The 13822-nt window shown below is 37.5% G+C and overlaps 1 protein-coding gene across 6 annotated transcripts in view; it reads right to left on the reverse strand.

Moving 5' to 3' along the window:
- Positions 1 to 4906, reverse strand: part of tnrc18 (trinucleotide repeat containing 18) — a 65367-nt gene extending 60461 nt beyond the window's left edge. For all 6 annotated transcript variants that reach the window (XM_079872037.1, XM_079872033.1, XM_079872036.1 and 3 more), the window contains exons 1-2: positions 4712 to 4906; positions 2967 to 3302 (exon numbers count right to left, since the gene is read on the reverse strand). In XM_079872037.1, coding sequence (XP_079728163.1) covers positions 2967 to 3177 — 211 coding nt within the window. In that variant the 5' untranslated portion in view covers positions 3178 to 3302; positions 4712 to 4906. The remainder of the gene's footprint in view (positions 1 to 2966; positions 3303 to 4711) is intronic.
- Between the last annotated feature and the right edge of the window lie 8916 nt (positions 4907 to 13822).

The following is a 13822-nucleotide window of genomic DNA, read 5'->3' on the forward strand; positions in this document are numbered from 1 at the left end:
CTGGGTTAAACCAGTAGGCTATACTTCTGAATCTGTTGGGAAGCACACATATGGCACAAAATGAGATTGCTTCTTTCTTTCCACCCCACATGTACAAGGCCATGTACATTCAAAACTCAAATTACATATTTTCATATATTCCACATGAAATTTCAGGCATGAAGTTTTGCTCACATGCCACCTCAAGTCCCACCATGTGACTTGGTTTAAATCCAACAAACCAGAAGCCTCCCTATACTCGTAACCTGGCACTGAGACTGGGGTTCAAAAGCAGCCTTCCTTTACAACTTCAACATGTCCGTGTATAAAGCGCTTGAAAATATAATTTAAAAACCTCACTTCCTGACACTGCGCAGCATACTGAACATTGAACAAATTTGAGTTCTAGCATGCTTACATACTGCTCTTAACTCTTCCATCCATCCTGTTCAGTAACTAATGCATCTACTCACGAAAAAACAACATATTCCATAGAATCTGGTGAACGGCAGAACAAGAGACTGAAATCTGTTTTCTCTTTCAAACAGAGGAAATTTGGCTATTGAACAGTTATTATTGGAAAGAATGGAATGTCCAGGCAGTTCCCAGGAAACTGAGTCATTCTATAAACACATGATGTATCCGACACTTATTACAACTACGCAAGATGACTAGGGGAGGGGTCATAAATACAAACAAACATTTCAGTGAGAAAGAAGTCAGTGTGATGTCCACTTGGAAGAGGTACGTCTTAAAATAAATGCTCTTATATAATGTAGTCGGAATGATATTTTTTATACAGAATAACAATTACATTGCGTGATAGATTAGTGCCACAAACAGTTGTAGTTGTATTTTTTATGACAACTTACAACATATTTAGTTTCAAACTTTCAATATGCAGTTTTAGCACTCATAATGGCAAGATCAAAAAATAAACAAGAGCATATATTTGGGCTTGTGAGCAAAGAGCTCCACATGTCCTTTAAAGGTCTTGTTTCTAATGATTATTGTAAGAAATTGCACTTAGATGCGTATTTGTACAATGCAACAAAAAAAATTTTTTATTCTTAAAAAAAAAAATAGATGACTCAAAGCTCAAGGCAATAATAATAAAACCATCATCTCTGAAAGTTAATCATCCAATGGTAAGGTGTTGTCAGATGCAGTGATATCATTTATTATACCCAAATCTTATCAGTGTAATGCATCCAATAACGATGTAAAAATGTTATGGTAGTCGAAGGGTAGGGTGACTAAAACTAATACAAAGCTCTCTCAGGTAGATGGGAAATATGGATGGGTAAACTGTCGACATCTAATACACACCCCTAAACAAAATGAAATCTCCTTTCTTAAGAGATCTAAAGGTTCTTTGACATCTGCAGAGTGAAACATCTAGTGGATGGGGTAAAAGGAAAAGAAAGTCTGATACTTCATTAATCACTATATAAAAAGTGATGCAACACAGAACACCATTTTTATTTTAAAACTGGAACATCACTGATTTTTTCTTCTTCCCCAAACAATCCCAGCATTGTTGTCATTTGTGACAGCCTTATGGAGGTTTCTTCTACATTTGTTTCAAGTAATTTGCATTGGGTCCAGCCCCAGGACACAAGGAAGCTATTCTAGGTTGCATCATTAACGCTGTCCTTTGTTTAATGAAGACCTACAATTTAGAATTTAACAACTATAACAATAAACAACAATAGCTACTGAATTATTTTAGCGATATAAGCTATAACACATTCATTTCAATTAGTGCACATGACAGAAGCCTCCATTTTACAATAACTCAGAGACAGTAACAGAAACACAAATCTATGCAGAAATACATAATACACCATGAGTTCTTTCTCTGAACTCAATATCCTCACAATAAAGCTTTTTTGCATCCTTGAAGGGACATTGCAACACAATGTTCTCCTCACCACCCAATTAAACACAGTAAACTATGTCTATATGCAGTACAAATTAGTGGATTTTGCCTGAAAAGGATCATTAGGTATGATATTTTAACTTCAAAAATAATTTGTTACTCTTTAGGCATCTTATAATGTCCACAACATACAGATGTTTCCCCTAATAAAGAACTACAACAAATATCATGACTAAATCCCACATGATTATACTTATCAACATGTTACAACAGTAAATTCAGCCCTATACATTCTGCGTAAGACCTTCATAACACTTACAGAACAAAATGCATCTCAGCAAACATAATATGCAGGGTGGACTTCAAAGAGCATTTCTAAACACAATGGTCAGACACTGCGCCTTAAATGAGTGACAGGGAAGGCAATAGTTCACTCGAGAAGAGCAATAATTGTAGTGTTTGCCCCAGCCAGTGGAGGGGGAGTGATGGAAAACAAATGGGGCAATTTCAGTCATAAATCTATACTGGCGATTTTCGATTTTCTAGTTAAAACATCAGGTCTTATGCCCAAAACAGACCTCGTGTTTTACTCAAACAGCTGAATTTGAAGTCATGACAAAATGCATTATTACTCTCCGTGGTTTTAGTATTTTTTTAATGTTTGCGAGCGAACAGAGAAGAATTATTACAAGGGTGATTTAAACGCTGCTAGTCTACTGCTTTTAAAAACAACTGTTCGCATAAATGTTTATAACGACAGCTGAACGCTAATGAGAAAGTGCTTATCTGTAGCCGAACGCGAGTATTGCTTTGTGAATATTCATTATTGTACGTATTTTAAGTGTTAGCGCACATACACTAGCCTATACCCTCCGCATAAACTTAACAGGGTGCATTAAATAATTATTAACACTATTAAACATTATTTATTCCTTCCCATATTTCTGTAAAGTCTTATCAAGCTATATAAAAATGCGAAGATACGAACAGCACAGCAAATTGTTTACAAGACGCTAGAAAAGTTAGAAAGCGACGTTATAGTTTTAACTTTAAAAACAAATAAAATGCTGTTTACTGACAAGAGGACAATTAAAACTGAACTCACTGTGGTGAGAATGTAGGTTCATGGCCGATGAGAGATATTTCCCAGTGTGTAGAGCCGCCGGGTGGCCCGCGCCCAGATGGCCGGGAGACGGTGGTATTCTGCCGGCCGCAGCGGCCGCGCCGAGTCGGTGTGACTCCATGGGCAGCCCCGAGAGATGGGGCGGCGGTACGTGAACAGATCTGGGGGGTCCGAAGTCTCGGCCATCCATCATCCACAATGACCCAACTTGATCAAAGAAACAGTCCGATCGGGGTAATCCGAAAGAGCCAGTCTTAATGGCTATAATGTCCCTAGATTCCCAGGGAAATCAGTGTCCTTATCCGGCATTCTGCCGACCTACAAAAACAAAACAGAAGAAAATATTCTTGATAGCTGCGGATCACTAACGTTACCGAACTGAATCCAAAATTACATGGGAGATGAACACAAGCAGTGCTGTAATAATGACGCAGTTTTATTCTCAACTAGATCATTGGGAAAAGAGAGTAATCTTCTCAAGTGCGAGTGGTGAGGCTGCAAACAGACATCAAAAAAACGTTTAATATCACTCTCGAAAAGTCTGTTTTAGGATCAACAGACGGCAATGCCTCGCGTAATCTGCATGCAGGCAGTATACTGGGCGAAAACCAAGCCTTTTGGTGGGGACTGGACCGATTATTCGCGCAATAAGTGAACTATAAGCTCATTTAAACGCATTACAAACATATATTCCTCGTCGGCTGGTAACGGTCAAGAACAGTCCGTGTACGCGCTTCAACGCGCGACGTGCACGAAATAGCAAAAACACAATATTTCGAGAAAACGGACGCATGTAAACAACCACCATTTACGAATGCCTGGTTGGTGTCCATTTAGGTAAACTAAACATGTTGATGATTATAAAACACTAGGCTATTATTTTCTCTTTTTTTTTTTTTTGCTTACTGTAGGCTACCTTTTAACGGACTGTTATTTACCTCTGCGAAAGGTTTATGAAAACAAACCAGGTTTGTCTACAGCAAATGGGCTGCTACGGCATAATTCGCATAAGTATGTAATATATAAATATCTAAATTATGACGGTATTATCCCAGAAAACTAATAATAACTAGATTTGAATGCAGATACAAACAGTTTGAATCATGTAATACCCTTCTGAACAGTATGTCATTGCAGCCTCGTCGTAATTTTAGGCGTTATTAACTTCAAACAGATGGTAGCGTTAGCTACTAAAATATAATTTGTGCGGTTGCACTTCTTCCTTTCCTATTATGATTTAACGCATTACGTTATGAAGTTGTAGTGTTTGCTGTTATTTCAGGAATTGTAGTTAATAACGCCTTATTCGACTGACCTTTTCGCACGGCAACTTTTAGTAGCTTGAGCGTTGCTGCAAATGCCAAGGTTAAGTAATCGGTACGAAAACAAACACGAATGAAAATCACGACGAATCAAAGTTTTAACACGCGTATGTTATACAGCCATGCTTCATGATGGCAACACCAAGCCGATCGACGGCCACGTTTCAAACTTTCCCGTTTCCATTTCCAGCAACGAAACTTTTACGCCCAAACGTTAATCGCTCGAACACACGGTTTAATGCGTTGCCGATAAAAGCAGTACTAAAGCTTGATAGTCAAACTCTCCCCCGCCTTTTCATCGCGAAAGCAGCGCATTCTTTTTAAAAGTGTCTCCGATTTTGCTTCATAAACATCATGTTACTGTGTGACGGATCATGTGCGGAGATAAGGCTGGCGACATCTTACTTGAAATGGCGACTCAGTTTATAAAATCCAGTTTCCTCGCAAAATCCGTGAGACGTGTGGTGGAAAATTTCTTAGACTCCATTTACAAACCATCCGTAGTTACGCAGAGCGAAAGCACATACGGGGGGGAAGGCCCTGCGTTCAAACCACTGTAGCGCTCGGTAAACTCTCCTGCAATGAAACAAGCATTGTTTAACAAGCTCCGCCTCCGCGAATCTCACGCGACACGTTCTACGGCGAAGCATGTGATTGGTCTACAGATGTGTCAATCAACTCCATGTAAACACTTTGGCTCCTCTCCAGCTCTATAAAACCAATTATGGAACAAGGAGGTTGAACTGTTTCAAGCTCCCCTTCCTTCAAGACTTCGATGATCAAAAACAAGCGAAGAATTTTTGGAGGGCAGTTTCAAGGCCGCTCAAATTCGACTCATTAAAAAAAGACGGATGCGGACTTGGGTTATAGCTAACTCAATGAACACACACTACTCCAATCTCTAAAGCATTCATGGTATGAGTTGTAGTAGTAGGCCTAGTACTTAGCAGCTCAAACCAATGGATTTTCGAAGTTGGGTCCGTCCGTGTATTGCAATGGGGGCTTGGGGTCCCGCGAAAATTTTGTATTTATTTTTTGTTTGAGGGGGAGCAGCCAAAGTTAGACGTTAATCTAATATATTTATTATGTTCAACACTTTATCTTTTATTATCTGATCTTTTTACCGTTCCATTCTGGTATCGGAAATCCCGAGAACGCAAACATAATTTATTATACTGAGAGCCTAACTGAATAAAATGAAGTTATAGCCTATTTAGTTTAGCGACACATACATTCAAGAATAGTTTGTAATAGGTCTAAATTTCTATCAAGTGTCTCTTCATACAGTCGTCTTCACATTAAGGATGCAAGACAATCGGAAAAATAACCTGTCACACCATATCTCCAGATAATGTTTTTAGTTTTAGCTTTTGTTAAAAGCTTTGGCTTTTGTATAATGGCCATACAATTTTTATTATTTAATTTATCACTAGCTTAATATATTTTTCACAAAGTATAAATGTTTTTTTTATACATGGAAATATACTCTTATTTGAAGGTTCATATCTTGGCAATAAAAAGTTTGAAAATGCATAATGTCAACACATATGAGATTATCTTACCCACTTTACCGAAAGCGTGTTATTTATTTAAATTTAATTAACCGGGTGTGATGGTTTGCATACGACATAGGCTACGACAAATCACCGACTGTGAAACAAGCTCAAGAAATAAATATCAAAGATTATTTTTCCAGTTTTCTGAACCACCCATTCACTTCCAAAGTCAGTCATTGAAGCATGCCATCACGATTTCATCTGAACTTGAACCGCAAACTCTAGGTGATCAATCGATCAGTTCACGAGACCTTTCCACACTGAAAAAAAAAAAAAGATGATTAGAAAAAAAAACTGGTGCGGTTTCTAACCGCCCCTTGGTGCGCCTCACCAGTGAGGCGGTTTCAAGGCGTCCTCGTGAAGGCAGTGGAAACGGGTCACACAGGAGGAAAAGACCGACGTTAATTGTCAGGTTTTAAAAGACCATGCCTCAGTTGCAACCCCTACCAAAATGACAACACTTTCTGGAAAAGCTGAGCTTCAGGACTGGTGGTTTCTCCAAGGACCCGCGGGAACAATAGCGCTGATTTGCCGTGGAAACCGTTGGTCTCGAGACGATGCATGGTCATCCGTGCAGCCCTACAGCTTCATGGCTCTCTGAACGCGTTTGTTATTAATGAGCAGCGGAGCGACAGTAAATGGCAGACGCAGTCGGGTTTGTTCGTGTTGGCAATTTTAACTCTACTGATAAAATACCTGTTTTCCTTTGGATGTTGGTTGCATACGTGCGCCTTTCCCAATGCCTAAAATCAGCATGGATTGTTGATTTAGGATCCTTTCTTTCTCCATTGTTCTCGAAGACCTATCATCTCTATTGTTAAGGTGGGTGTTGAATTCGTGTCGTGGAAATAAACATTTGACACATACCAGGCTTATGTTTTTAATGGTTCTGCCTTTCATGGTTATTGTTTAAAGTAAATTTATAATTGTTCAATATTTTTAAGCCTATATGCGTTCATTTAGTAGTATATTATATTATGTATCCAAGAAAAATATGTTGAGGGACTAGCACATTAAACTCTAGCATGAGCCTATTATTGTATTTTACCCATTATTTTATTACACAAATATTTATATTTGATCAGAATATTTTATATGCTTCAAAGCAAAGTGCATTGTATCCAAACAAAACGTTATTAAATACATTTAAAAAGATAAATGTCTGGTGTATTTAATTTACTAACACACTTTGCTTCAACTTGCAGTCAGTTTACAACATGTTAGAGTCTCTGAATGCTTCAGATGAGGGCAAAAATAAAATGAAAAATGATATGAGAATTGTGCCAGTTTCATTGCATCCTCTCCTCATACAATCAAGTTAGTTTATTAAAATAAGTAAATGGTTAAGTCTATACAATTCTCAGATCAAATGAGAATTGTAATGCAGGGCTTGACATGAAGACTTTTGAGCGATGCAAATCTTTGTTTATTCAGACCAGAAGGGAACTAAATAATTTAATAAGCAAAGTACAGATGTAAACAAACACACATTTTGCATGATGTGCGTAACAGGCCTTATTCCCGAAATGTGCAAATATAAGCAACTATGCCCTGAATTTGCAAGTCAGACTGGTTTGTACTTCCTTTGCACAATGAAATGGTTGGTGTGTTTGTAATTATAATGCAAATTCCCAGAAAATTCATGACAGGATTAAAGCATTGAAACACAATCACTATCGACAAGCCATGCCGTTATATAAGCCTATATATAAATATATACATGCACATTTGTGAATAAGCAAACATTATTAGTATTGGACACTATTGACATCTGACTTGAGGCATCATGTACATAGTAAACATTTGAAGTGGATCAAAACCTTTCAGCAAAGTTATACATGAATTTTGAACAATACCGTTCTTGTTTTATGACAACTTTGATTAACTTTTTTGATCCACTTAAAATGTTGACTACTGTAGTTCATTTGAAATATGGTATGTGTTCACAATTCCACGAAAATAAATGTTATGAATAATCAAATTTCTAGTAAATATGCCAACCGTTACTGCGCAGAAAGTATAAATAACTTGCAATTCGATGATTAATAAAAATGGCTGATGTCCGAGTGTTTTCAATTTTCTCCCTTTGGCAGGATTTTTATGAGGAATATATATGGCATATTATATATAGCCTAAAAGTATGCATGTTAGGTAAACAAACATTGAATCTTGCCTGGGTGAATTTTGATTTATTTTTATTATTACTATTTTTAAGCATGCTGGGAAAATATCCTACAATCATGAGGGATCAGTTTCCTAAAACAATAGACTTTTATGTTCTTGGCAGACACATTTTTACCAAAAGAGGTTCCAAAAGTAACAAAAGCCCTACCTTATTGTAACCAAAGATATGATATAATGTTGCCTCTGCCAGTTTAGCAAAAGGTCAATTCTATAAAATAAAGATAAGATCTGCCTCCCACAGCCTTTGTTGCTTTTGAATCAGATGACTCATAGCAGTCTCTCTCTCTCTGTGTGTGTGTGTGTGTGTGTGTGTGTGTGTGTGCGCGCGTGAGTGAGAGAGAGAGAGATAAAAGATTGTTGTGGCAATCTCTAACAATCTCAAACATATCTGATGCCGTACATGTTTTGTTTTACATGTTTTCGGTTGGTTTGAGAAGAATGGAATACTAATAAATGGATTTTTATAGAATGGGAGTGTTTAGTACACTGTGTGTAAATTCAGTGGATAATTGTGCATAAAATGGAAAATAATTGCTAGCAAACAAACACCTCATTGATGATCGATCACAGGCTTGTGGAAGTTTAAGAAGACCAACTCGTGATGATTTCACCCTGCCTGCTGTCATACTATTGAGTCGAAATTGTTGCACTGTTATTATGTCACCAGCTCATTAATGATTGATTACTGTGGATAAAATAGGCCCTTTATTAGGATAAAAAGATCGTGATTCAACGTAAAAATGTGAAAGTGTCATGAGAAACAGCGCCATCTAAAGGTAGCGGCCACACACTGTAGTGTATGTCAGTGGGCTTCATTTCTCAAGGTCCTGAAAAGGGGGGGGAGGAGAGAGCTGACCTTAGCCAGCCATGCAATTCAACATACTTGTATCTAACCTTGATATTTTAACAGCTGGCTAAACTCATTTTTTTAAAACGTATTACCCTATAATTTTCATACAATACATGCAAAAGAAATTCACCTCTCTTTCAGTGAAGGTAAGACCCCCCCCATTCATAAAAGTGTGGACGGGGAAAAACCTCCATAAAATAGACAAACCAAAGCATCTACTTTTGCACTAACTCTGCAATAAACAGAAAAGCTCAGTGTTGTGGATGCTAGCCAAAAGTGCAATCTTTTCTACTCCATCAGCAATAAAGATTACTGTTTATCAACAGATATAATTTACAGTCAAGGGCAAAGTAATGCCAGTGCTGTGCACTAAGTGTAGTAAAGATGTTGTGATAACCTTCCCCATTTATTTATTTAATTATTTAAAAATCATATGTTCACTAATACATTGGACAAATGAAGCCATACGAGTTTGAAATTATAGTAAAAATCATTCACATAAAAAAAAAATTATAGAAATCCTAATTTTTTAATATTTCAGCAGGAATGTTATTATAATGATGAAGCCGGATATTATTTCTGCTTGTGTAAAAGATGAAAACCTTCTCTTTAAATATATTTTAATCATATTTGCTGACAGCTATGTTAAACAACTGGAAATTTAAGCAGAGACGGACAGTGCAAGGGGAATGCCAGCCTGATATTTTAAGAGAAGTATTTTTCTGTGGTTGTTTGACCACTTCCATCTGGCAGAGCTAAACCTATACAAAGCATTTTTTTCAAGAATCGGCATGCACAAGTAAAAATGATGCCCTTAGGTTCAGCCGTGCCTGTTTGATTCCATTGGTTTTCCTATATCTGTGATTTCAGTCACAGAAATGCTTTACATTGGTTGCCTGGGGCAGATGTAATCTACTTTACGGCTTTATCTGCACTTTATGGAGGCACAACTGCTTACTGGGAAAATACTCCAGTGCATCCAAAGGTAAATAAACAGCTTAGAGATCTCTACTGAAAAAAAAAGAAGACAACCCTATTTTACATCACTTAACAAGAGAAAATCTGCTTGTCTTCTGAATAGCATCAATGTGAAATATATGTTTGGATACAGAATTTATTGCGCTTTACAGATTCGCTTTTTTTTTAGAGATCCTTGGTAGAAATCCTCAGGGAATATAGCTTTCTGCCTTCCTGTGCCTTCGGTCTTATAAGCAGTGACAACTCAGCGCTTGACAGGCGAGTGAGACAACCTGCCACAGAGCTCAGAGACCTTCCCAGGATGTCGAGCCCTTCTGGGGCTTAATCTCAGTGTGGTGGGCCGCTCCTATGACAGCTTTTAATTCTCACTGGGCAACATTCATCATGCACTGTCTGTGTGTGCTATGGGCGCTGGATCAAATATACCCCAGGATATTCACATTCCAGCCAGCGTGTCCCAACCCACTTTACACCATCACATATATTCATAGCTCTTTTATTCATGAGTTTGTTTGCCTTTTGTCAGTCTACTCTCTCCCCTGTGCAGCGTCTGTCTGTGAGTGACAAGAGAACGGCCGGTAGACCAGACCGATCTAAACGCGCAAAAAAGATCATACAGTGAGATGTGATATTCGTGGTGCATATTTCACTAGATCTAATAATCGTCTTTTTATTTTAAAAGGAAATCGATAGGCGAGATCATTTTCTTTGATAACTCACAAACTACATTTAACTGCCAACTTGTGGTTTAAGAAATGTGTCAAAGGCTGAACTTTTGACAGATTTATAATAAGAATTTCAGAATATACTGAATTTGGACATTCATGCGTTTTTTTAACAGTTATTGAGGGCAATTGCAAAAAAAAAAAAAATCCATATTCTTGTAAGGGTTTACCATTGCTATAATACTTTTTAGTATTAGTAAAAATGTTGTCCTTTCTACTACGGTTTAATTCTTTTAGCTTTGCAGGAATAGTAAGCGTTTGCCAAGTAAGTAAGTAAGCCAAAGTGTATGTATTGTTTAAACCTGCATCATATCATTTTTCTTTGGAGTCACACATTTTTTGATTTCTTTTGGAAAATATAGCCTACAGTTTAATTTTCAGAATGATTGTATTTATTGTAAATTATTGTATTTAATAACTAGCATTATATCTGCCCCAACAGCCATGAAAATAAAAATTAAATGAAAGCTATTAATGGCAGTTATATTATATTTAAATTCAAAGTCCTCAAAACTTTAGACTACATTTTTTGGACATTCATACATTTAAAAAAAAAAAAAGAATAATAATTAATATAACTTTAGAAATGATCAAGAAAATTTTGGTGACTTATTTTTCACAACTATTTCTTATTTTCCAGTTTTTAGTACAAGGACTACAGCAAATCCATTTGTAAAACCTTAATCTTCCTCTGGAAAGAAACGTTGTGAATAAGAATGTTGTTGTGGCTTAAACATTTCCAGTGAAATCCAATCAGGGACTTAACACAAAGCGTCTATCAGACTGAGGGTCAGAGAGCGCTTTCAGGAAATTAAACTTATTGCAATGAAAAATTAAACGCAGTTCAAATCAGCCCCTATTGAAGGGGTGTTCAATGTGGGTGGGAGAGCGTTTGACATTTTTAATTAACTCAGGCTTTGTATTATCCCAGGGTTCATCACAAACCAGCAGTGTACCTCAGTAGTTGAGATGCAGACTTTCAAAAGGGCAATGCTTCAGAGGTTTCAGCCGGAGCCGAGCTACGCACATACATGAGCTCTTCCCCAATAACCCTGCACGCCTGACCTCCCGTGACCTTCCCGCTCTCTTTTTCTGCCAGCTTCAACTGACTTCTGGTCCTCAAGTGTCAGTCAGAATAGAATTTTGTTGCCAGAGCAGAATTTAAGTCCATCTTCTCCCCTTGAGGTTTGGCTGAGTTCGCACACACATGACACTCAGTCCTCAGCATGGGGAAATAAGGCCCTCACGCAACACAACTGTCGTAGCCACAATGATCGCACCCCCCCAGTTTCAAGAGGCTGCGACTTATCTGACCATTCATTATTCGCAATACAGCACGGAGCATTTGGAGTCCCTCGACGTGCTTTGATTTAAGCTCTGTGATCATAAACATATCACGACAGATTGGCTTGTTAAGCCATTTTCCCCCTCTTGTAAGTGTGCTTGGGTTCTGCCGCTTAATAGTGAGATTAAATGTACTGTTGCTGTAATGATGTCGTTTATGCAAGTTTGTGTTTTGTTATATGCAAATAACACTCTGATCTGATGCACATCAGAGCTGCAATTAAACCTAAATATCAAAAGAGTTCTTTAGGGCTTCGAAGTTGAGAATAGTATCATTTTAAAGTCATTTCTTTATTTATTTAACAAACTCCATTGAAAGACTGATTACATGCTTGCTGATGTGGATTAGAGATGAGATGAGATTGTAGAATGCATATTTATGTTCCTAGTGCTTCTGATTTTAATTGTACGCTATTGTATCTTTCGACGCCTGGACCGTATGTTTCCGTGATATGGGGAAATTATTTTGCTTTATCTTTGATGGGAAAAAGATCTTGTTACTTTTAAACAGCTGCTAGGTACAAAGGGAATATAATGAAAAGTACACAAAATCAGAATGTTCACGCACTTTGTTGTTCCCACCATCTTTAAATAGCACAAAGCTGGCACTGTGTTCTGAGGACGGCGATGGTTGAAAAAAAAAGTCATGGGAACAACATAACCGTAAATAGACGCATGAAAGATTCTGAAGAAAGAGGTTGATTTTCAGAGAAATAAACATGCTTTATCTCTGCTGCTCATCTATGGTGGGGTTTTAGTGGGTGTCACAGTCAATTAAGTGAACATGGCTTTTGAATAGAAATATTATTTTGGGGAAAAATAGCTAGCTAATTAAATAAATGCCAGGGGAGACCAGGGAGTGTTGTAACATTATTTGCTTTAATGTCTGTAACGCAGTTATTTTATTTTACTTTACTTTTTAAAATATAAAAAGTTGTGTTTTTAAACCAACCCCATTCAGGCCCTTCCCCCAATTCCACCCACTTCATTAGTGCGCAATTTTTTTCAAAGGGATAGTTCACCCAAAAATGAAAATTCTGTCATTAATTTCTCACCCTCATGTCGTTCCGTTCCAAAGCCATAAGACCTTTGTTCATCTTCGGAACACAAATGAAGATATTTTTAATGAAATCTGAGAGCTTTCTGTCCCACCATTGACAGCTACACAACTGTTAACACTTTCAAAGGTAGTAAATAGGCTACATCATAAAAGTAATCCATGTGAATGCAGTGGTTAAACCTAAATTTTCTGAAGCGACGGGAGTGCTTTGTTAGCGCAAAAATACAACAACAACATAATATACCAATTTATTTACAAAATATTAATCTCCAACTCCTGGGGCCTATACACTCTCAGAAAAAAAAAGTACAAAAGCTGTCACTGTGGCGGTACCTTTTCAAAAGGTACACTTTTGTACCTAAAGAGTGGATATTAGTCCCTCAAAGGTACATATTGGTACCAAAAGTGTACATATTAGTACCTAAATGGTACATTTTAGAATCTTTTTGAAGGGTACTGTCCCAGTGACAGCTTTTGTACCTTTTTTTTCTGAGAGTGTACCATGAAGCCGGTTTAGGTGGCTAGCCAGGTTTCAGTTTAGTTTGGGCCAACCCTGGGTTTTAGGCACCATGAAAGTGGTTTGGCTTTTAGCAGTGTTCATCACCATAGTAACTTACGCTCCACGGCTACCCTGGTGCGGGTCAGGTTATGTTCTAGGTAAGAGGTTCCAAACCGAACTTAGACCATTCAGCTGTGAGCAAAAGATAAAGTCACTCCACCTGTTTCTACTCCAAATTAAAGGTCACTACATAGCAAATGATTTTTAAAGACAAAATCGTCTGGCTTTTAGTAATGCTTATTTAGAATAATACATTTGTA

The sequence above is a fragment of the Squalius cephalus genome (genome assembly GCF_949319135.1).
Source record: "Squalius cephalus genome assembly, chromosome: 1".
Classification (NCBI taxonomy): Eukaryota; Metazoa; Chordata; class Actinopteri; order Cypriniformes; family Leuciscidae; genus Squalius; species Squalius cephalus.